Genomic DNA, 22366 nt, shown 5'->3' on the forward strand with positions numbered 1-22366 from the left:
GTGGACATGAGAACATGAGGACATGAGGACATGAGGACATGTGGACATGTGGACATGAGAACATGTGGACATGTGGACATGTGGACATGAGAACATGAGGACATGTGGACATGTGGACATGTGGACATGTGGACATGTGGACATGTGGACATGAGAACATGTGGACATGTGGACATGTGGACATGAGAACATGAGGACATGTGGACATGAGGACATGTGGACATGTGGACATGAGAACATGTGGACATGTGGACATGTGGACATGTGGACATGAGAACATGAGGACATGTGGACATGAGGACATGTGGACATGTGGACATGAGAACATGTGGACATGTGGACATGAGAACATGAGGACATGTGGACATGTGGACATCTGGACATGTGTGGACATGTGGACATGTGGACATGTGTGGACATGTGGACATGTGTGGACATGTGGACATGTGTGGACATGTGGACATGTGGACATGTGTGGACATGTGTGGACATGTGGACATGTGTGGACATGTGGACATGTGGACATGTGTGGACATGTGGACATGAGTTCAGCGTTCCTTCATCTTCACACTTTTTAAAGCCACAAATCTAAAAAGCAACTTTACTGTCAGCAGCAGTTCTTCTGCTCCAAGCGTCACAGCCACAAACTAAATATGAGAGTTGTTAGTTCTGCAAGTAAATTATTTAAAACATATATGTTTTTTGAGATTTTACATATAAAATATTTAAATTTAAAATATTTATTAAATCCAACTTTTCATAATTTAGCTTTTTTAAGACTTTTGGTGGATTAATTTAAGACGTTTTAATACAGAGTAAGTATTATTATTCAATACCTTTGAAGACTTGTTTTTAATAATCTGTTTTTTGACAGTAAATGAAGTTTTACTGGGATCATCGACACATTACAGATAATGTGAAACTGTCCCCACCATCGTCCTCCTCTCTCCATGGAACCATCACCTCTCATCTCTCCCCGTCTGGCTGAACCCACTAAGTTCATCCATATATTTCATTTCCCTCCTAAGCGCTTCCTCTCTCCTGTCCCGTTCGTCCTGCCGTACCTTGCCAGCTGTCGTTGCAGACACAGAGCTTCTCTCCGGTGAGGTCACAGTAGCCGTGACCCGGGCTGCCACAGTTGTCCCTGCAGTACGGGATGTTGCAGGCTTCTCCTTTCCAGTACTCCTCGCACTCGCAGTACACGCGACCCGAGACGGAGTTAGCTGTGCCGCATCTGCCGCGGCCCGAACAGTTGTTGGGACAAGAGTTTATCCTGAGGGAGACGCAGACAGACAGGAAGTCAAGGCACTTCTTCAAGGTTGCACCGTAGCACCGGGGAACACAACACTTCCACGTGTCCTGAGATCACCTCACGGCTCGGAGACCAGAGGCGATAGCTGGCGACTAAATCAGCACGCTGCAATGTTGGGATTTAGTTCTTGCTTAAGGCGAGACTACAGGCAAACACATTCTCTTTGTATGCACTTTAATTGTACAACGCTCTACAATAAGAGCGTTACACACACTTCTCTTTACTGTGAAGGTGTGTACAGAGGGCTGCTCATGTCTCACTCAGAGCCTGGTTTATAGAACACTTTACTCCTGAAGACACGGAGAAACTGGATTTATGGCGTGAAACAAAGAGATGTGTAAACTCCCCCTCTGAAAACCTTTGACTCCAATGTGTCAACAACAAGACAAAACACTTTGAACCTGCTTTAAGTTCACATCTATGTTCTGGAAATGTATGTAAATTAGTACATATTTAATGAGGTAAGGCCTCATATGCATATTTCAGAAATGTTTATATACACATTGATTATTATTATTATGTGTTTAGGTGTCTTTGCCAGTTTAGAAAAGAAAAGCATTGTTCCATATAACTTTATTTAAAGTGGGATAATGCTCTCCAGCCCATGCACTTATGAGAATAATAATGTATGCATTATGTAAAAGGTGAAGTTTCCTCGAGTCAGTATTCATAAATAAAATGCAGAGAGGAACGACTGGACCCATCGTTTCCAAGATGCAACGTGAACATCTGAACACACACAAACACACACACACACACACACACACACACACTCTCTGTAATATACGATCAGAAGGACCAGAGGTAGAAGAGGATTTTTATAGTTAATACAAAAAGCTGGTTGGCTGCTGTGACAAGAGGGTCGGCATGACAACCTTTATCCCCCCTCAGTGTGTGAGTGTGTGTGTGTGTGTGTGTGTGTGTGTGTGTGTGTGTGTGTGTGTGTCCAGTAACTGTCCTCACTCCTCCCATGTCTACAACCTCCTAACATTTTCCTTTCGACCTTAAATCCATCTTCTTGTGTTTACAGAGAAACATCCTGAATATGTTTTTAAAACTCAACCTTTTCACCTGAACTTACCTTTAAGGGTTTTGTATTACAATATGTGGCATTGTTGCCTGCATAACAGCTGGACGACAGTAATGTTCAAAGTCATGAGAAACTACTGTTCTAACAACATGACATTTGTTAACAGATATTCTGTCCATTCATTCACCAGAAAGAACTATAGTTTCAATATTCCACACTCTTTGGTTTCTCCACCAATTCCTGGAGAAACATTCTCTGACTTTTTAGGATGCTAGTTGAGGATTGGTGCTGGGATATATATATATACAGCATTATATATATATAATATATATATATATAGAGATATAGATATATACAAATTATATAGAAATATAGTAGATATAGATATGAGATATATAAATTAGAGAAATAGATAGAGAAATAGATAGATAGACAAGAAGTATAGAGATATATAGGAGATACATATATACAACATAGATATGGAGTATATTATAGAGATATTATAGGAATATATACATATAATATATATATATATATATATATATATACACATATATATAATATACATATATATAATATATATATATATATATACACAGCATTATATATATATATACAGCATATATATATATATATATAGCATATATACATATATATGTATATATACATATATATGTATATATATTATATATATATATATATATCAAATATATATATGTATATATTATATATATATATATATCAAATATATATATATAATATATGTATATATATATATATATATATATATATATATACATATATCAAAAAGAGAGAAGGACGGTTGACGTCCAGACGTACGAGTAGGCGATACTGAAGCCGGTGAGGTTGTAGGCAGCGTCGCTGAAGAAGTGAAGCAAAGCGTAGCCGGACGTCGTCACCACCTCCGGGACCGTATCGTTCCCTCTGCTCTCTGGTACTACCAGACCACTGAGACACAAAGAGAGTGAGACACAAAGAGAGTGAGACACAAAGAGAGTGAGACACAAAGAGAGTGAGAGACAAAGAGAGTGAGACACAAAGAGAGTGAGACACAACGAGAGTGAGACACAACGAGAGTGAGACACAAAGAGAGTGAGACACAAAGAGAGTGAGACACAACGAGAGTGAGACACAAAGAGAGTGAGAGACACAAAGAGAGTGAGGCACAAAGAGTGAGAGACACAAAGAGAGTGAGAGACACAAAGAGAGTGAGACACAAAGAGAGTGAGGCACAAAGAGTGAGAGACACAAAGAGAGTGAGACACAAAGAGAGTGAGAGACACAAAGAGAGTGAGACACAAAGAGAGTGAGACACAAAGAGAGTGAGAGACACAAAGAGAGTGAGACACAAAGAGTGAGAGACACAAAGAGTGAGAAACACATAGAGAGTGAGACACAAAGAGTGAGAGACACAAAGAGTGAGAGACACAAAGAGAGTGAGACACAAAGAGAGTGAGACACAAAGAGAGTGAGAGACACAAAGAGAGTGAGACACAAAGAGTGAGAGACACAAAGAGAGTGAGACACAAAGAGAGTGAGACACAAAGAGTGAGACACAACGAGAGTGAGACACAAAGAGAGTGAGACACAAAGAGAGTGAGACACAAAGAGAGTGAGACACAAAGAGAGTGAGACACAAAGAGTGAGACACAACGAGAGTGAGACACAAAGAGAGTGAGACACAAAGAGAGTGAGACACAAAGAGAGTGAGACACAAAGAGTGAGAGACACAAAGAGAGTGAGACACAAAGAGAGTGAGACACAAAGAGTGAGACACAACGAGAGTGAGACACAAAGAGAGTGAGACACAACGAGAGTGAGACACAAAGAGAGTGAGACACAAAGAGAGTGAGACACAGTATTAATGATAAAAGCCACATTGTGCGTCAGGACTCTGGTGTGAAAGCACCGCTGGAGAGCTGGAAGACATAAAGCCAATTGTAGAGCTCACTAAAAATATGACAGTCATTACATTTAATGTGGAACAACATTGCAGTGCAGAGTCATCCTGCATTTCGTTTGTATTAGTATGACGAGGTTTTACAGTGGGGGTTGGTGGTTTTTAGTTGCTCGGCCCGTCTCTTTTAATAAATGCAATGCACCGCAAATGTACCCTCGTAGTCAAAGCCTCCTCCCTGCTGCACCGAGCCAGAAGTATGCACCCAATAATGAACAATGTATATATACTGTAGGTAATAATCCTACAAGTCCAGGCTTTGTATATTCACATGGCAGATCACTTCTCCTCTGGAGCAGTCTCAGCAGGAGATAAGCCTCTAGTGTGCAGAAAGTGGGTAAGTTATTGTGGCATTACTGCTTTTTAATGAAATTCTGTCAAATGAAAGCGTGTTTGTAGATTACTCTTTAGTAGAAAAAGAAACATCGAGTATACGCAATAAAGCTGCAGAGAGAAATGGTTCAGGGCTAATGTGAGTAATTGCAAATATTTTCTTTCTGTTATCGCTGCTTTGTGCTACCGTGGTGATTGTGAGGCCGGTGTTTGCCTGCACACGGAGCCATTTGACTTCATAAGTGAGAAAGTGTTGGAGCTTTGCAAGCTGTGCCAAAGGCTATGAATAATTTCCATGTCTCCCCTCTCGTAGCGCTGCTATTCAGAATGGCGGGCGCTCACCTGAAGACGGCAATCAAAGGGGCGTAGACGGAGTCTCCATCATAGACGTACATGTGGTCCCAGCTGCACTCGGTGGCGAAGTGATTGAAGCGCAGCCTGAGCACTGCATTAGGGCTGAAGGACGAGGAGACAACACTGAATACATAGTTATGATAAAAATACACATTGGATGAAAGTATATGACCTATATCTACTTTTGAATGCTGCACAGCGTCGTCAGTGCATTGTGTTTTAAACCAGTGTCTCTGCACAGTTGCATCAGGCTACACTCACACTATTTATAGAACTACATGGTGGTGGAGGCCGCGCAGGATTGTTTCCGACTCGTGTAATCCAAACATTTCCAGCGTTGTCTAAAACTAAAAGAAAGATGTAATCATTTCCAAAATCCATGTTTTATCAAAAAGCGGTTTGTTGTCACACAAAAGGGAAGCACGCATCGCATCAACGGGGCGGTGCGGCAGCAACCTACCATCACCATAAATGACATTTATATAACCACAACACACACTTATCGGCTGCAGCTCTTGATCATCCAAAGTTAAAGCCCGTTGAGGCCAATGTGTGGTCATTTAAATAAAAGACTTAACGTTCATACAGTATTTGTTACTAAGCCCAAACCTTCATTACAAGATCTCCCAGAAGATAATAAACATCTTCAGACTTCGCCCGAAGCTAATGTGAGATCCCAGAGTACACAGACATAATAAACTAACTGCATTGTTTCCATGCCGTGCACCATTTAGTGCACGCAGGCAGTGCACGTCAACAACAGCAGCAGCGTTATCTGTGTGTGCGTTGAGCTGCTGCAGAGCAACACAATACCTTCATACACAGACAAACTCCTTCTCTTTACACAGTAATGAAGCTCTTCATCTGGAGCCGTTCAGCCAGATACAAGGACGTATCGCAGTGTTTAAGTTCAGAAGGAGACACTTATACTTACTATCCTTCTATGAGCCAAGTGCATTTGGTCTTGTACTTATAGTTGACTGGTCCGTCTGTGAGCGAGCCGGACGGGTCTGTTAACCTGCAGGGAGACAAAGAGGAGGGAGGACACGTTGGTGATGGAGTCGGTGAGGAAGATGAACTTCATATGCAAAACCAAAGCCAAACAAAGTGAGAGAAGAAGAATCAAAGTGAGATGTTGCCGTGTGACCTTCACACTGTTATCTTGTGACCCTGAACACAAAGAGGTCCTTTCTCCCGCTCAGATCATGAGGCGCTTTAAAGACTTTATGATTCTTATTTAATGTTAAGAAAGAAGAAGTTTGTCTCAAACACACACTGAAGCCGCTCTTTTATATATGATACTTTCTACCAAACAGATGTGTTGACCTCACGATGAAGCATTGGAAAACTGAATCGTTCACATTTAATGACAAACGACCGGCAGTCTCAAACCATTCTCTGCTCCCTCTGGCATATTTAACACTTTTTAAAGTCACGCACCGTATCAAATACTGATTGCCATATCTCCTTTAAAGATGATAGATGATGCTAATTAGACGTCTGATTAAACATCTACATCTAGAGGGTCAACACAGGGAATCTAAAGCTCGTACCAAACTCATTAAACATGCGTATAAACTCAGACGTGTGGTTTCAAGGCTCTGAGCGCTCAAACATTAGATCATCTTCTCCTCTGACTCTCTGCAAGGCAGCAAGAACATTTATTTCCCAAATCTCTGTGTAAGTGTAAGAGGAGCGAACGTGTTCATCACGTCGCTCCACCTGATATTTACCTGTTTCCACAACCACACGACCTGCTACTGTTACACCATGTGCATCCTGCCTCAGCCATGCGTCACACACACCCCTCGTCCCTACATTATTTAACTTTGGGTTGATGTTCCTTTCCCCTCTTAGTTTGATAACAATAACCTCACGTTCCTCTTCTCCTCGTGTCCAAACACTTCACCTAATGTTTCTGAAATAAACCCATCGCTATATAATAAACAGAAAACAGCAGCGATTACAAGCGTCTGAAGGAAACACTGGTGGGAGAATAACAACGTTCCTGAGAGCAGACATGACATCACACACACGTTACTGTTGCCATGGCAACCCCGACATGACATATTCTTGTGGCAATTGTAATAATTACATTGTGTGTGTGTGTGTGTGTGTGTGTGTGTGGTAAATAGATGTCACACCTGTCAATCAAAGTAATTCCATTCCAGTGCTGCATAGTGTGTAAAGGTGAAAATGGAGACACACACACACACACACACACACACACACACACACACACACACACACACACACAGACATGTCAGCATCACAGGCGCTGAAGACATCGCAGCATGCCTCGGGTTGGACAGTATGTTACTGTGTGTGTGTGTGTGTGTGTGTGTGTGTGTGTGTGTGTGTGTGTGTGTGTGTGTGACTGGTGGCTCTGTGGTCACACTGGCACGCTGCCGGTGCAGACAGGCAGTAATTGTTATTGTGTGTTCAGGGTAAGAAGACGAGTTGAGCTGCGACTCACAGTTAGTTTAATTATTATTATTATTAGTGATTAATGGTTTGGTCAATAAAATGTCAGAAGATAGTTCAAATGTCCATCTCTAAGGAAACACTTTAAATATCTTGTGTTGAGAACGAAACCCGAAGATCTTCCCTTTAATATGGAGTCTCCACATTTGAGACATAAGATAACTGTGTGTTACTGTGAGCGATGAGCAGCACTACAGGTTGTTTATTCTGCTGCGTACCTGTGTGGAGGTGGTCTGAGAGCACATGAACAGCTCCATTGTGCACTTAGTCTGTCCAGTGATGATTTGAGGGAGGGGGGGGGGCGTCCTGTCTGACTCTGATAGTACAATAATGTAATGGTTCTTTAGGAGTCTGCTAAAGGACCTCAAAGGAAACACACACCGTCATCAGCACATGAGATTAAGAGTGTATCAGTGCTGCTGCTCTGTGAGAGAGCGAACAGATTGCAGCGCAGCCGGACACAGGACACACACACACACACACAGGCCACACACACACACACACACAGGCCACACACACACACACACACACAGGCCACACACACACACACACACAGGCCACACACACACACACACACACACACACACACACACACACACACACACAGGCCACACACACACACACACACAGGCCACACACACACACACACACAGGCCACACACACAGGCCACACACACACAGGCCACACACACACACACACACACACAGGCCACACACACACACACACACACAGGCCACACACACACACACACACACACACACACACAGGCCACACACACACACACACACACACAGGCCACACACACACACACACACACACACACAGGCCACACACACACACACACACAGACACACACAGGCCACACACACACAGACACACACACACACAGATACACACGCACAGATACACACACACACACACAGACACACACACAGGCCACACATACACAGACACACACGCACACACACACACACAGGCCACACACACACAGACACACACACACACACACACACACAGGCCACACACACACAGGCCACACACACACACACACACACACACAGACACACACACACAGACACACACACACACACACACACACACAGATACACACACACACACACAGACACACACACAGGCCACACATACACAGACACACACACACACACACACACACAGGCCACACACACACACAGACACACACACACACACACACACACGATAAAGAATAAGAGCCCTTTTGTTTTATCTCCTCGTTTGAACCATCTCTCAGTCGCCGCACTTCTTCCTTCTCTGTCAAGCTCTCGATCTCTTCCTCTATCCATCAATCCCTGATGATCAGTTTGATCCTCTGGCTCTAATCCCAGATTAGAAGACAAATATTCATGTCATGTTGCAGCAATGCTTGACTCAAACGATGCTGATATTGATGACGCTCTGTATTTTATCTTCGTGGTTTCTTGCTGACATTTCTAAAAACAAAGATTAAATCATTTGAACAAGATTAAGATTGAACTAAATCACGAAGTGTTGCACGGCCAACACGTCAACATATTCTGTACATTTAGTATGAAATGATTCTGAACGGGTTTGTCTCTGCAGAAGCGCCGTCCTTTACATAAGAGGCACTAAAAGGGCAGCGCCGTGTGTTTGACAGTTTGAGGTAAAAATGGAGACATTTGGAAAATGAACAAAAAGAGGAGAAGCAGTAAAACGTGTTCCAGAAGCATTTTATAATCTGGACTATCACACGTGCCGCTGGGCCGTACAAGCCTATTGAATAAAGCAGCTAACGCAGTGGCTCCTCTAGTTAAACTAGCTGCTGGACTGTAACAATGAGCAGCCTGTTATCCGCTGGCGACACCAGAACCTTAGAAACCTCGCTCCCAGAAGCTTATCGGTCTCTGACAGATAGCTGATGGGCTTCACACCTGTCCTCTGCAGGGGGCTGGACCCTGTCACATCAGACGTTGGATGAGAGACAGTCTATTACACACAATCAAATTGGCAACTTCAGTAAATCATGTCTTTGGCCTGTGGGAGGAAGCTGCAAACAGAATGACCCAAAACCTTTGTGCTGTGAGGCAACAAGCTCAGAGGGATATTTTAGGGGATCTTTAAGGAATAGACTTGGGACAAAGCCTTGGTGTGGCTCTGCTCGCGTGTATTTCTTGGCTAAGTGAGCGCAGAATGACTGTGCAGAGAGGCTCAGCGTGTGTCTATGAACACACGCGAAAGGTAGATTCCATTCATAGTTAATGAGGACCCTCCGACAGGCCCAACAAACCATCACTCCATAACGCCTCTCCCATTAATCCTCCCAAAAAAGCCTTGCATAGAAGAAGAGAGCGGCACACCTTCACGCTCCCAGACTGCTTATAAATGGTGACCACAGACAGCAGTCTATGAGTTCACAGCGTGAGGCTACAGTCACATCTGTACAGATTCCACAGGATCAGGGTCCACACACACACACACACACACACACACACACACACACACACACACACACACACACACACACACACACACACGAGAAAAGCATGAGAGGGTGATGGTGGCAGAGACAGATGAGAAAGAAGAGACACAGAGCAGAGAGATAAAACAGAGACAGGACGAGGGGATGAGGGAGAGGAAGAGAGTCCGGCACCCTTTGAAATATTTATCTGCTCTGGGTGAATAATTGATGGAGTACAGAAGACAGATGCATGGAAAGAGAGTGAGAGACAGAGAGAGAGAGAGAGAGAGAGAGAGAGAGAGAGAGAGAGAGACAGAGAGAGATAGATACAGAGAGAGAGCGAGACAGAGAGACAGAGGGTGAGAGACAGAGAGCGAGAGACAGACAGATAGACACAGAGAGAGAGCGAGACAGAGAGAGAGAGGGTGAGAGACAGAGAGAGAGACAGAGACAGATAGACACAGAGAGAGAGCGAGACAGAGAGAGAGAGGGTGAGAGACAGAGACAGAGAGAGACAGAGAGCGAGAGATAGACACAGAGAGAGAGCGAGACAGAGAGACAGAGGGTGAGAGACAGAGAGCGAGAGACAGACAGATAGACACAGAGAGAGAGCGAGACAGAGAGAGACAGAGACAGAGAGCGAGAGACAGAGAGAGAGAGAGAGAGCGAGACAGAGACAGAGAGAGACAGAGAGAGATTTTTTTTGATTTTTCAAAAACACTTTATTTACATATTCTTAAAACAAACAGTTTACTCATAAAGTGTAACGAAAAATCATATTATCATATCAAAAAATATACATTTATAAATAACAACTCCATAAATATATAAAAATTATCCAATAAAAACCTGTGCAAAGTGTAAACATTCATTGTTCACAGTGCAGATAATATTTTTAAAACACCAACGTTCTTTAAAAGTGTCGAGATCCCCGGTATGTTTGTGAAACCTAAAATCGAGCCAGAGTCTTGCCCTGATATTGCACAGCCACACTGTCTTGGCCTCCTGCCCCTCTCTGTTCTCAACTCTGTTTTTCCTGCTAATGTATATGGCCATTTTTGCCTCTCCCGAGAGGAAATTTAGGAGCTGCCACTTTTCTTTGTTGTCTTTTTTGTAGGCAGCTCCCATGATAAAAACACTCTCGGTAAAAACTACGTTAAAAAGACTAAAAACAAATGTTAAAAGAGAGAAGAACTCTGTGAGTCTCTTACACTCAGTAAAAACATGGAATACAGTCTCACGTAGGTTGCAGAAAGGGCATTTGTTAAAAACAGCGGGATTAATAACGGCGATAAAAGCGTTACAAGCGACGGCACCATGTAAAATCCTCCACTGGAGGTCGGCTGTCCGCTTTTTGAGGGGAGGTTTGTAAAAAGACCCCCACTGTGGGCTTGGTCCACTTCCTGAACCCAGTCTGTTGCTCCACACAGTGGAGGGTCTGCTGCACAGGCCTTTCTTGTGGATGCTTTTGACACAGTTCATATATAGAGTCTTTTTGTCGGCTCTGTGCAGCGTCAGTCCTGCCGGGTTAATGACCTTGAGCAGGGGACCGGTCAGTTCTCCCAGCCCTGGGCTCAGGTTGATCTCTGGAAAAGGGTCTGCTGGGTCTGGAGAAGCCTTCCCGTCACTGTAGTCTTTTATCTGGCTCCTTTCCTTCCCCGATAGCCTCTGGCTCCACAGCTCCAGAATCCTCTCAGCCACTCGAACGGAGGTCAGACCCAGCAGCAAGCCCAGGGCTCGGGCATCACTCAGCGCCGGCCCCACTGCATCCACCAGTTGCTGCAGGCACAGGGTTCTGGACCTGCAGAGCGCCACCATCAGGCTGGGTGTGCTGCTGCTGCTGACGTCCAGCCTGGCTCTGTAAATTAAAGGCTCCTTCAACAACCAGTGCAGAGAGTCCGACATTGGACACCTTTTATGATTAAAAAGGGCCCAAGACTTAAAAACACCCTGATAAAATGGAGGCAGCCCATTTAACTTTAAAAAATTAGAATCAGTTAAAAACAGAGCAGCATCCAGCCCCAGGTTATTTACACGTCTGAGAATGCAGCTGGTCACATCTCTCCACACCAAATCAGCCGGGCCGGTAAGATATTTTTGTAAAAACTGAAGTCTAAAAGTGGCTGTTCGGCTGGCCAGGTGGACAAGGCCCTGTCCCCCCTCCTCTCTGGATAAAAACAGCACCCCCTGTGGCACCCAGTGTAGACCATCCCAAAAAAAATCTACCATTTCTTTCTGCAGTTTTGCTAAAAGGCCAGAGGGAGGGTCTACACAGGTCAGACGGTGCCACAATTGGGATGCTACAAGGTTGTTTAAAACCAAAACCCTACCTTTAAAAGACATCTGAGGGAGCAGCCACTTCCACTTGGAAAGCTTTCCCTGAATCTTTTCTGTGACGTTCTCCCAGTTCTTCTGGACAATAATTTCTTTTCCTACAAATACTCCGAGATATTTCAGGCCGTCAGTTCTCCAGGTGAGGCTCTGGGGAAGAACTGGGAGACCGCCACGCCACTCCCCGACAGCGAGGGCCTCACTTTTCTTCCAATTTACCTTCGCTGCCGATGTTACACTAAAACTATCTACTATATCTGTTAAAATGTCCGCATCTCTCTGGCTTTTAATAAAAACAATAATATCATCTGCGTATGCGGATAAAACAAATCTGCTATTAAAACCAGGTAAAACCAGACCTTGTAGGCTGGAGCGTATTTTGCAGAGGAGAGGTTCCAGGGAGAGCGCATAGAGCATCCCCGACAGAGCACAGCCCTGCCGGACCCCTCTACACACTCTAAAAGGAGCACACAGAGTACCATTAAACTTCAGCACACTCTCAACTTCACTGTACAACACCTTGATCTTGCCTATGAAACCAGCGCTGAACCCAAACTTCTCCATTACTTTCCAGAGGAAGTTGTGTTCAACGCGGTCAAAAGCCTTTTCCTGGTCTAGAGAAATCAGACCAGTATCAAAGCCCAATGAGCTGGAGACCTCCAAAACATCTCGAATTAGGTAGACATTGTCTACCATGGACCTGCCGGGCACACAGTAGGTCTGGTCCCGGTGGATGACCTGCTCCATAGCCCCCCCCAGCCTGGTGGCCAGAGCTTTGGACAGAAGCTTGTAATCCACACACAGCAAAGACACAGGGCGCCAGTTTCCGATGTCCTGCAGGTTTCCTTTCTTGGGCAGGAGCGTTATCACGGCCCTGCGGCAGGACATCGGCATGGAACCAGAGGCCAGACTCTCGTTAAAAACATCTAAAAGATCTGTTGCTAAAATGTCCCAATATGCTTTAAAAAACTCAACAGTGAGGCCGTCGATGCCGGGAGCCCGCCGTCCTTGCATTTTTTGCAGAGCAGCCTGTAGCTCCCGTGTGGTCAACGGCCCCTCCAGCTGTGAGTTGGTTTGCTCTGCTACCTGAGGTAGTCCCCCTAAAAACCCCTCTAAAAACGTTTCCTCCCCCTCGTACTCACTCGAGTATAGGGAGGAATAAAAACTCACAGCCCGTGTTCTGATCTGGCTTGGTTCCGTTATCTCTTGCCCTGTGACTGAGAGCAGTGAGTGGATTACCCTCTTCTGTCCGTTCTTCTTCTCCAGGCCGAAGAAGAAACTGGATGGAGCATCCATTTCGGTGGCGTTTTGGAACCGGGACCGGACCAGTGCGCCCTGGACTTTAACGTCTAGCAGGTCGGCTAATGCCATTTTTTTTACTTTGAGGATTTCAATATATCCTCGATCTCCTGTGGACTCACTTATTTGTTCTAGTTCCACTATATCACCCTCCAGGTCTTTCATAGATCTGGTGATGTCATGTGTGACATTGAGGGTGTGCTGCTGACAAAGCATTTTAATTTCAGTCTTACCATGGTCCCACCACTGCCTAAGACTGTTAAAATCACTCTTCCTTTGCCTAAAAACACTCCAGAAATAAATAAAAGCTTCTCTAAAATTTTTATCAAATGTTAAAACTGAGTTAAAGTGCCAGTATGCGCTTCTTGGCAACACATTTCTTATAAAAACATTACATAAAAGCAAAGAGTGATCGGTAAAACCAACAGGTATAATATTACACATTTTAAAAATGTTAAAATGATGTTTAAAACAATAAATACGATCTAACCTGGCAGAGGAAATCCTATTCCCTCTGCAGTGGGACCATGTGTATTGTTTAGCCTCTGCGTTCATCCTCCTCCATACATCCACCAGACCATGAGAGCGGACCAGCTGCCTCAGAACATGCTGGGACGCTGGATGCGGCTCTGCGTGGTTCCGATCTAAAAAAGCATTTTCTGTACAGTTAAAATCCCCCCCCAAGAATAAAAAATCCTCCGAGGCACAGCTATTTAAAACATCATTAATTTTTTGTAAAAACAACTTCCTCTCTGCACCGATTGTTGGGGCATACACATTTATAAAAACAGCATTAAAAAGGTCAAACCGGGCTTTTACTAAAAGCAACCTCCCCTCGATAAAATGCTCGACCTCCAGTGAGACTGGAGTAAAAGATTTGGAGAAGAGGAAGCCCACTCCTCCACTAAGAGATGTGTTGTGGCTTAAAATGACTTCCCCTTCCCACTCCCTCCTCCAGTCTATCTCGTTAGAGCCGTCGCTGTGCGTCTCCTGTAAAAAAAGGACATCAATGTGTTTTAATTTTGCAGTTTCATAAATTTGTGTCCTTTTTTTAAAAACTCTGGCTCCGTTCACATTTAAAACACCCACTTTAAAAGTATCCATGGCTGACATGTTAAAATAAGAAAAAATAAAAACAAATAAATTAATTAAGACCCCCATCATCACTGTTTATTTGTTTTTTTACTTTAAGCACCAGTTTTTTTAATCTATAAACCTCCTGCTCAATGAGGCCAGACTCTTTTTGGCTCATATGGAATCTGCTTGAGCTAATAAAAACGAGTAAATCCGGAAAATAATCCTCCACTTTTACTCCGTGTTGGTTTTTTGTGTGTTGGAGGAAAACTTTCAACATTTCAACTGAGTACATTTTTGTTTTCTGGCTGTTGGTCAGAGTAAAACCAGGGATGTCGCTGCTGTCTGACACACACTCCTCTTCACTAGCACTGTCTTCTGCCTGTCCCTGCTTCCTGCCTGTCTGTCCTTCCTCCCCGACTTTACTATTCTTGGCATCACTGGATGCACTCTGACTTTTCTTTTTCCGTTTTGTGGCAGGTTTTGTTTTTTTAACCTCTTCCTCCATCTCTGCCTCTTCTACCTGCTCACTCCACGGAACCTGTATTTTTCCTGTCCTCTCTCCTTCTACACCACCCATTTCCTCAACTACATCGCCCGCTTCCTTTTCCTCTTCTGTCCTTACCTCACTCACCTCCTCTGCCTCACTTGCCTCCTTTACCTCTCCTACTCCTACTACACTCACCTCCTCTGCATCCCCCCCCTCTTTTGCTACATCACTTACCTCCTTTAAATCTTCTACTCTCATCTCACCAACCTCCTCTGTACCACCTACCTCTTCCCCACCACCCATCTCTTCTACAGCACCTATCTCCTCTACCTCTTCTCCTCCCATACCACCTGACACCCCCTGCACTTCCTCTCCCTGTTTTTTTTGTTTTTTTTCCCCATTTTTTTCCACCACACCAAGTGAATTAACACCACCTATCCCGTGTACAAAGCTGGACACAGCAGCTGCGCGTCCTGGCGCGGCGCGTGGAGCGGCCACCGGCCGCCCCAGCGGAGAGCCCTCCTCCGAAGCCGCGGCTTCTCCCGGCGAAGAGCCCCCCGCCGGGGGAGCGGCAGCCGCTCCTCCAGGATCAGGCGGAGCTGGACCCCCGCGCTTCGGACAGGCTCTCGCGGTGTGTCCCTCCTCCCCGCAACCAAAACATTTCATAACCGATGAAGTTGCAAATAACACGTATTCATAATCATCTACCTTAACGTGGAAGCGGAGGTTGAGCTCCGCATCTCGGTTATTCAGTATCATATAGAGCTGTCTTCGGTGAGACACTACGTGCTTCAGCAACTGAGACTTACATCCAGACAGAATCTTTTTTACCGGGGAAACAACTTTCCCGTGTCTGGATAGTTCTCTGCTGAGAAACTCATCGGTTATGAACGGAGGGACATTAGATATTACCACTTTGGTTGCGGGCAGAGTGAGTGGCATCACCTGCACAAACACTCCGCTCACCGTAATACCTGTCTCGATGACGCGGTGCACCCGCTCCACCTGGTCCAGGAAGATGACAACAGCCCCGTTCATCCGCGCCAGAGACTTCACACTGCCATGTCCGACCTTGTCTCCCACAGCTAACCCGATCTCCTCAACGCTACACGGGAAGCCGGCTGATATTTTGATCCCGTGCTTCCTCGTTAGCTTGGTATAGTCTCCATTTGCCATGACGTCAGACGCCGGCCGGCAGGACACCGGCAGGAGAAAAACACCCAAGAGCACCCCGACTATCCACCCAAACGCACCAAAAAGTAAACTAAATCAAACTGTCACCAATGAACTAAGTTAAATCAAAACCCATTATTAAATAAAGTAAGAAAAAGAAAGTATCGAATTAGCACCTGCTCAGCGTCTCACTCACACAACCAAACTCCCAGCATGCACCGAGAGAGAGAGAGAGAGAGAGAGAGACAGAGAGCGAGAGACAGAGACAGAGAGAGACAGAGAGCGAGAGATAGACACAGAGAGAGAGCGAGAGAGAGACAGAGAGAGAGAGAGAGACAGAGAGAGAGGGTGAGAGACAGAGAGCGAGAGACAGAGAGCGAGAGACAGACAGATAGACACAGAGAGAGAGCGAGACAGAGAGAGAGAGGGTGAGAGACAGAGAGAGACAGAGACAGAGAGCGAGAGAGAGAGCGAGACAGAGAGAGAGAGAGAGAGAGAGAGAGAGAGAGAGAGAGAGAGAGAGAGACAGACAGAGAGAGAGAGAGAGAGAGCGAGACAGAGACAGAGGGTGAGAGACAGAGAGGAGAGAGAGAGAGAGAGAGAGAGAGAGACAGAGAGAGAGAAAGAGAGAGAGAGACAGAGAGACAGAGAGAGAGAGAGAGAGAGACAGAGAGAGAGAAAGAGAGAGAGAGACAGAGAGACAGAGAGAGAGACAGACAGGCAGAGACAGAGAGAGAGAAAGAGAGAGAGAGACAGAGAGACAGAGAAAGAGAGAGACAGAGAGCGAGAGATAGACCACAAGAGAGAGCGAGAGAGAGAGACAGAGAGACAGAGAGAGAGAGAGACAGAGAGAGAGAGAGAGACAGAGAGAGAGGGTGAGAGACAGAGAGCGAGAGACAGAGAGCGAGAGACAGACAGATAGACACAGAGAGAGAGCGAGACAGAGAGAGAGAGGGTGAGAGACAGAGAGAGACAGAGACAGAGAAGCGAGAGACAGAGAGAGAGAGAGAGAGTGAGACAGAGAACGAGAGAGGAGAGAGAGAGAGAGAGACGAGGAGACAGACAGAGCAGAGACAGAGAGAGAGAAAGAGAGAGAGAGACAGAGAGACAGACAGGCAGAGAGAGAGAGACAGAGAGACAGACAGGCAGAGAGAGAGAGACAGAGAGACAGACAGGCAGAGAGAGACAGACAGAGAGACAGACAGACAGAGAGACAGAGACAGAGAGACAGAGAGACAGACAGACAGGCAGAGAGAGAGAGACAGAGAGACAGACAGACAGGCAGACAGACAGACAGCCCCGTGTCTTCAGGTAATAAAAGTACACATCTCCTGGTTTTCCGTCACCTCCTTCAGAAGTTGAATCTCAGCCCAACTTATTTACTTATCGTCCACTTCTTCACACGACACAAGTGGAAAGTCTTTATTACTTTATTGCCTCTTTTTCTATAAAATAATTCTCACAAACAACAGAGGGCTCCAGATGCCACGTGTGGCTCGTAAATCTAACATTTCACTGGCTGACTTCGTGGTAAAAAAGAATTAAACACGTCCTTTTCTTCTGAAGCTGATAATGAACGTAGTGAAGGAGTGATCGCTCCCCCCGTCTCTGTGGAGGGTTGCACATGCACAGTGCCGATCGGGCACTGGTGATTAAATGGCAGCGGAAAGACAAAGTTTATGAGCTGAAGTGCAAGAGAGCATTTAAATGATCCTGGAGACAGGAGGTTAGTTGGGTGGCGTTACAGGATGTGGGACAAACACCAGATTAATTCACTTAATTAAAGATTAAACATGATAATAACTTCAGTCTTTGTCGTGTTTCGATAACCGCTTATAAATAAAACATTTGTATACGGGCAAGTGTAAAAAACAATCAATAATCAATGTTGCTTTGCTTTGCAAACAAGACGCACAAAGCAGCAAACATATGAGATAAAAAGATAAAAGATATGAGATTTAGGGCAACTACAGCTCCCAGAAGCCTTTGCAAGAGGCTGGCGGTTAGCTCAGAAAGGGGGCTGCACTTGTTACACTATACGCAGCTAATGCATCATATTTAGTATTATTTAATGGGCTTTAATGGCAACAACAAGAACATCAGGTTACACTGGTTCAGCTCTGAAGGAGTAACCGCAGTGAGGTCTCCAGACACCCGACTGTCTCCCTCTCCCTCTGACTTACTCAAGTTAATATACTGTTCAGTCCCCTGAAAGAAGAAAAGGAGGATCGGAGTTCAAGTGACAGTGTGTCGTACAGGATGCCTTGTTGTATTGATCTCTCAGTAACCACTGGACTGCACATCAGCGTGGGGACACATCCACAAGAGAAGCACCACGTGTACGTTCAGAGTGTCTGTGGGGAACTTCCAGCGACCCTGTAGTCCTTCACACGACACACCTGCTCTCACACAGACATCAGCCCGTTAAAGGAGGACATTTCAGAGGCTTGAAAGTCCTCCAGGAGTGAAAGCACTCCCTGATGTCAGTCACACTGAGCCAGTCAAACCGCCTGCGTTCAGACCCAGACGGACCGGCACCGAGGGTTCAATCCTTCCACCGAAGAACTTGAGTTAAAGTTTTGTTTAAAGGTGTATTGACGTGTTAATGAGTAGTAACGTTCTGTGTACTGGTCCGGTCCGGTTTGAAAGTGTTCACACGTGTAGCTGCGTGACGTGCGAAGGGCTCGATGAGAGGCCTCTCCTGTTAGAGAAGCTCATTATCTCTTAAGCTTGCTTGAGGAGCTGTAAATATTAAAGGCACACAGTGCCACACATCTGATTCGAGTTGATGTTTCTGAGGTAACAGCACGAGCAGATATATCTAATGTGAAGACATGTAACCCTAAGACCTCTCATTCATCTTCAGGTTCACAGTCTGCAGCTGTGTCTGGCTGTGCTGCATGTTTAACCCACGTCGAAGCAGAACAACTCATTTAGAGATGAATGTTTTACATCATCCTCAGACCTGCAGCTTTCAAGATACAGTATGTGTCGTCTGCATTATTTATTCTCTGTTATGATTTGAACCCTTCTACTGTAATGAATGCAAACAGTGATTCATTAGCTATGAATCAAAACTCCTGAACTTTTACGCCAAACATTTCCTCCATTATGCATGAAACCCTGTCCTCGTGTCGAGAGCCATCTCGCTTTGACCTTTCTATAAGTACAACCTCTTTCTCATGGAGATGATATACACTGTGCACTGTGAGCTGAACGTGTGTGTAAGGCTCCATACAGTCTCATATAACAGTCACAGCACATTATCTCATGCCAGGCAAGCAATGATTACAGAGGCAGATCTCCTTTCAAAGATGTGGTCGTGTAATTCAGTGTATTTCAATAATCTGTAGTTTTCCCAAATCTCCAGCTCCCGTCCGCAGAGGAAGCAGATTAACAAGGTTCTCCACAGAAACCTCTGAGCTTCATAGAGTGACTCTGTCCTGCCACAGCTGCCTTTAACACAGATCCAACGTACATTATTCCACATGCACAGCGCTGGTCTTATCTTTCCACTGGCAGTAGATCCAGTTTCCAATTTCCACAGCATTTCTGTTTGTATTAAGTTCAAACGGTGGACTGATAAAACAGGAAGTGTTACTATCTGTGACACCTCTTGAAAACTCTGCCAGTGGCTGAAATACACAGAAGACAGAAGCAGAACTACATAAAGCCGGTGATGGATAACTAGAAGACCCGGAGATGACGGCTGCATTGTTCACAACGACGAGCATGCACTCACACACACACACGCACACACACGCACACAAGGAGCAAGGGTCCCCGAGCTGGGGCAAATAGGGAAGATTGAGAGATCTGAGTGGTGTGTGCGTGTGCGTGTGCGTGTGCGTGTGCGTGTGCGTGTGCGTGTGCGTGTGCGTGTGTGCGTGTGTGCCAAGGGAGAGCGAAAAGACGAGATGAATGGCCAACAATTGAATAACCTTGACCTTCTCTGCAGATATCCTTTATTAAAAATCAAGAAAAGCCCTCTACTGGGAGTAACAAGAGCCGAGAAGGAGTGTGTGTGTGTGTGTGTGTGTGTGTGTGTGTGTGTGTGTGTGTGTGTGTGTGGTGTGTGTGTGTGTGTGTGTGATTGATGTTACTAGGTCTCTATCACCTACAGTATAGTCACGGTCCAATGGCTTTCACACCAGCGCATCATTCATCGCCAGCCCCCAAATATCTCTCTCTTTCTCACACACACACACACACCACACACACACACAACACACACACACCACAACACACACACACACACACACACACACCTCAAATAAGGTCAACGCAAAGCAAATAGGAACATGCAACGTTTAAATAGTACAGAGTCGACTGAAAGAAAGAAAAGAAAAGAAGTAGGAATAAAGAGGAAGATGGAAAAAAAGACATTAAATCCTAAAGAAAAGGAAGGAAGAGGAAGGAAAGAAGAGGAAGGAAGGGAGAGGAAGGAAGGGAGAGGAAGGAAAGAAGAAGGAAGGAAAGAAGAGGAAGGAAGGGAGAGGAAGGAAGGGAGAGGAAGGAAAGAAGAGGAAGGAAGAGGAAGAAGCAGAGGAAGGGAAGGGAGAGGAAGGAAGGGAGAGAGGAAGGAAAGAAGAGGGAAGGAAGGAGAGGAAGAAAGAAGAGGAAGGAAAGAAGAGGAAGGAAGGAAGAGGAAGGAAGGAAGGAAGAGGAAGGAAAGAAGAGAGAAGGAAGAAGAGGAAGGAAGGAGAGGAAGGAAAGAAGAGGAAGGAAGGAAGAGGAAGGAAGGAAGGAAGGAAGGAAGAGGAAGGAAGAAGAGGAAGGAAGGAAGAGGAAGGAAGGGAGAGGAAGGAAAGAGAGGAAGGAAAAAGAGGAAGGAAGGGAGAGGAAGGAAAGAAGAGGAAGGAAAGAAGAGGAAGGAAGGGAGAGGAAGGAAAGAAGAGGAAGGAAAGAAGAGGAAGGAAGGAAGGAAGAGGAAGGAAAGAAGAAGAAGGAAGAGGAAGGAAGGAAGAGGAAGGAAGGAAGAGGAAGGAAGGAAGGAAGAGGAAGGAAGAGGTAGGAAGAGGAAGGAAGGAAGAGGAAGGAAGAGGAAAGAAAGAAGAGGAAGGAAAGAAGAGGAAGGAAGAGGAAGGAAGGAAGAGGAAGGAAGCGGAAGGAAGGAAGAGGAAGGAAGGAAGGAAGAGGAAGGAAAGAAGAGGAAGGAAAGAAGAGGAAGGAAGGAAGAGGAAGGAAAGGAAGATGGAAGGAAGGAAGAGGAAGGAAGGAAGGAAGAAGGAAGGAAGGAAGGAAGAGGAAGGCAAGAAGAGGAAGGAAGGAAGAGGAGGAGAGAATAGAAAAGTAAAGGAACAATAGGAAATAAAAGAGGAAATAAATTGTTACAGAAAGGCAAAGAAAAAATGAGAAGAGAGAAAAGGAACAAAGAACAAAGAAGAGGAAAAGTTTGGGACAAAAGAGAAGAGAAGGAAAAGAGGAGAGACACACACACACACACACACACACACATACGCACACCACACCTGCATATCGATGTGAACATACATTAACATGAGGTGACTTTGCTTTACCCATCTGCCTCTGTGGGGAGAGAAAGTCGTATTTAAATCATCATCCTCTCACAGACTCTGTGTTCCTCTGGTTCCTCTGGTTCCTCAGCAGAACCTCATCAGTCCTTGGGTTGTTCCTGAGAACACCGGCCTCCCTAATGACTCCCTGCACGCCAAAGGTTAATAGTCTTTATGATTCAGTCTATTAGCCTGGGGAAGCTGTTATTTTAAATACATACAGGGAAAGTTCACGTGGCTTCAGACTACACCTCAAAGATCAGATCCCACGTGTTGAATTTAATCACAAACCAGGATCTTTACATAACTTAAGTAAAGAGGAGCTCCGTACCAAGTGAGAGCAGTGTTCATTTCCTGTCTCAGAGCTCCAACGTTGTGTTTGGACCGTTCCTTTATTGTTTTAACCATGACAAATAAGCTCTGGCCATCGATACGGTACGGGTAACACTGTTCCCACCAAGTCAACAGCCAAGTTCTGGGACATCGATACTGGTTCAAAGGCAAAACACACGAGCTGTCAGATGATTACTCATGTT

General features: G+C 45.1%; 1 protein-coding gene across 5 annotated transcripts in view; it reads right to left on the reverse strand.

Moving 5' to 3' along the window:
- Nucleotides 1–22366, reverse strand: part of LOC115020155 (attractin-like protein 1) — a 229627-nt gene that overhangs the window by 183552 nt on the left and 23709 nt on the right. For all 5 annotated transcript variants that reach the window (XM_029450077.1, XM_029450076.1, XM_029450080.1 and 2 more), the window contains exons 2-5: nucleotides 5942–6025; nucleotides 4996–5109; nucleotides 3183–3311; nucleotides 1065–1273 (exon numbers count right to left, since the gene is read on the reverse strand). In XM_029450077.1, coding sequence (XP_029305937.1) covers nucleotides 1065–1273; nucleotides 3183–3311; nucleotides 4996–5109; nucleotides 5942–6025 — 536 coding nt within the window. The remainder of the gene's footprint in view (nucleotides 1–1064; nucleotides 1274–3182; nucleotides 3312–4995; nucleotides 5110–5941; nucleotides 6026–22366) is intronic.

Source organism: Cottoperca gobio, chromosome 15 (genome assembly GCF_900634415.1).
Source record: "Cottoperca gobio chromosome 15, fCotGob3.1, whole genome shotgun sequence".
In the NCBI taxonomy this organism is placed as follows: Eukaryota; Metazoa; Chordata; class Actinopteri; order Perciformes; family Bovichtidae; genus Cottoperca; species Cottoperca gobio.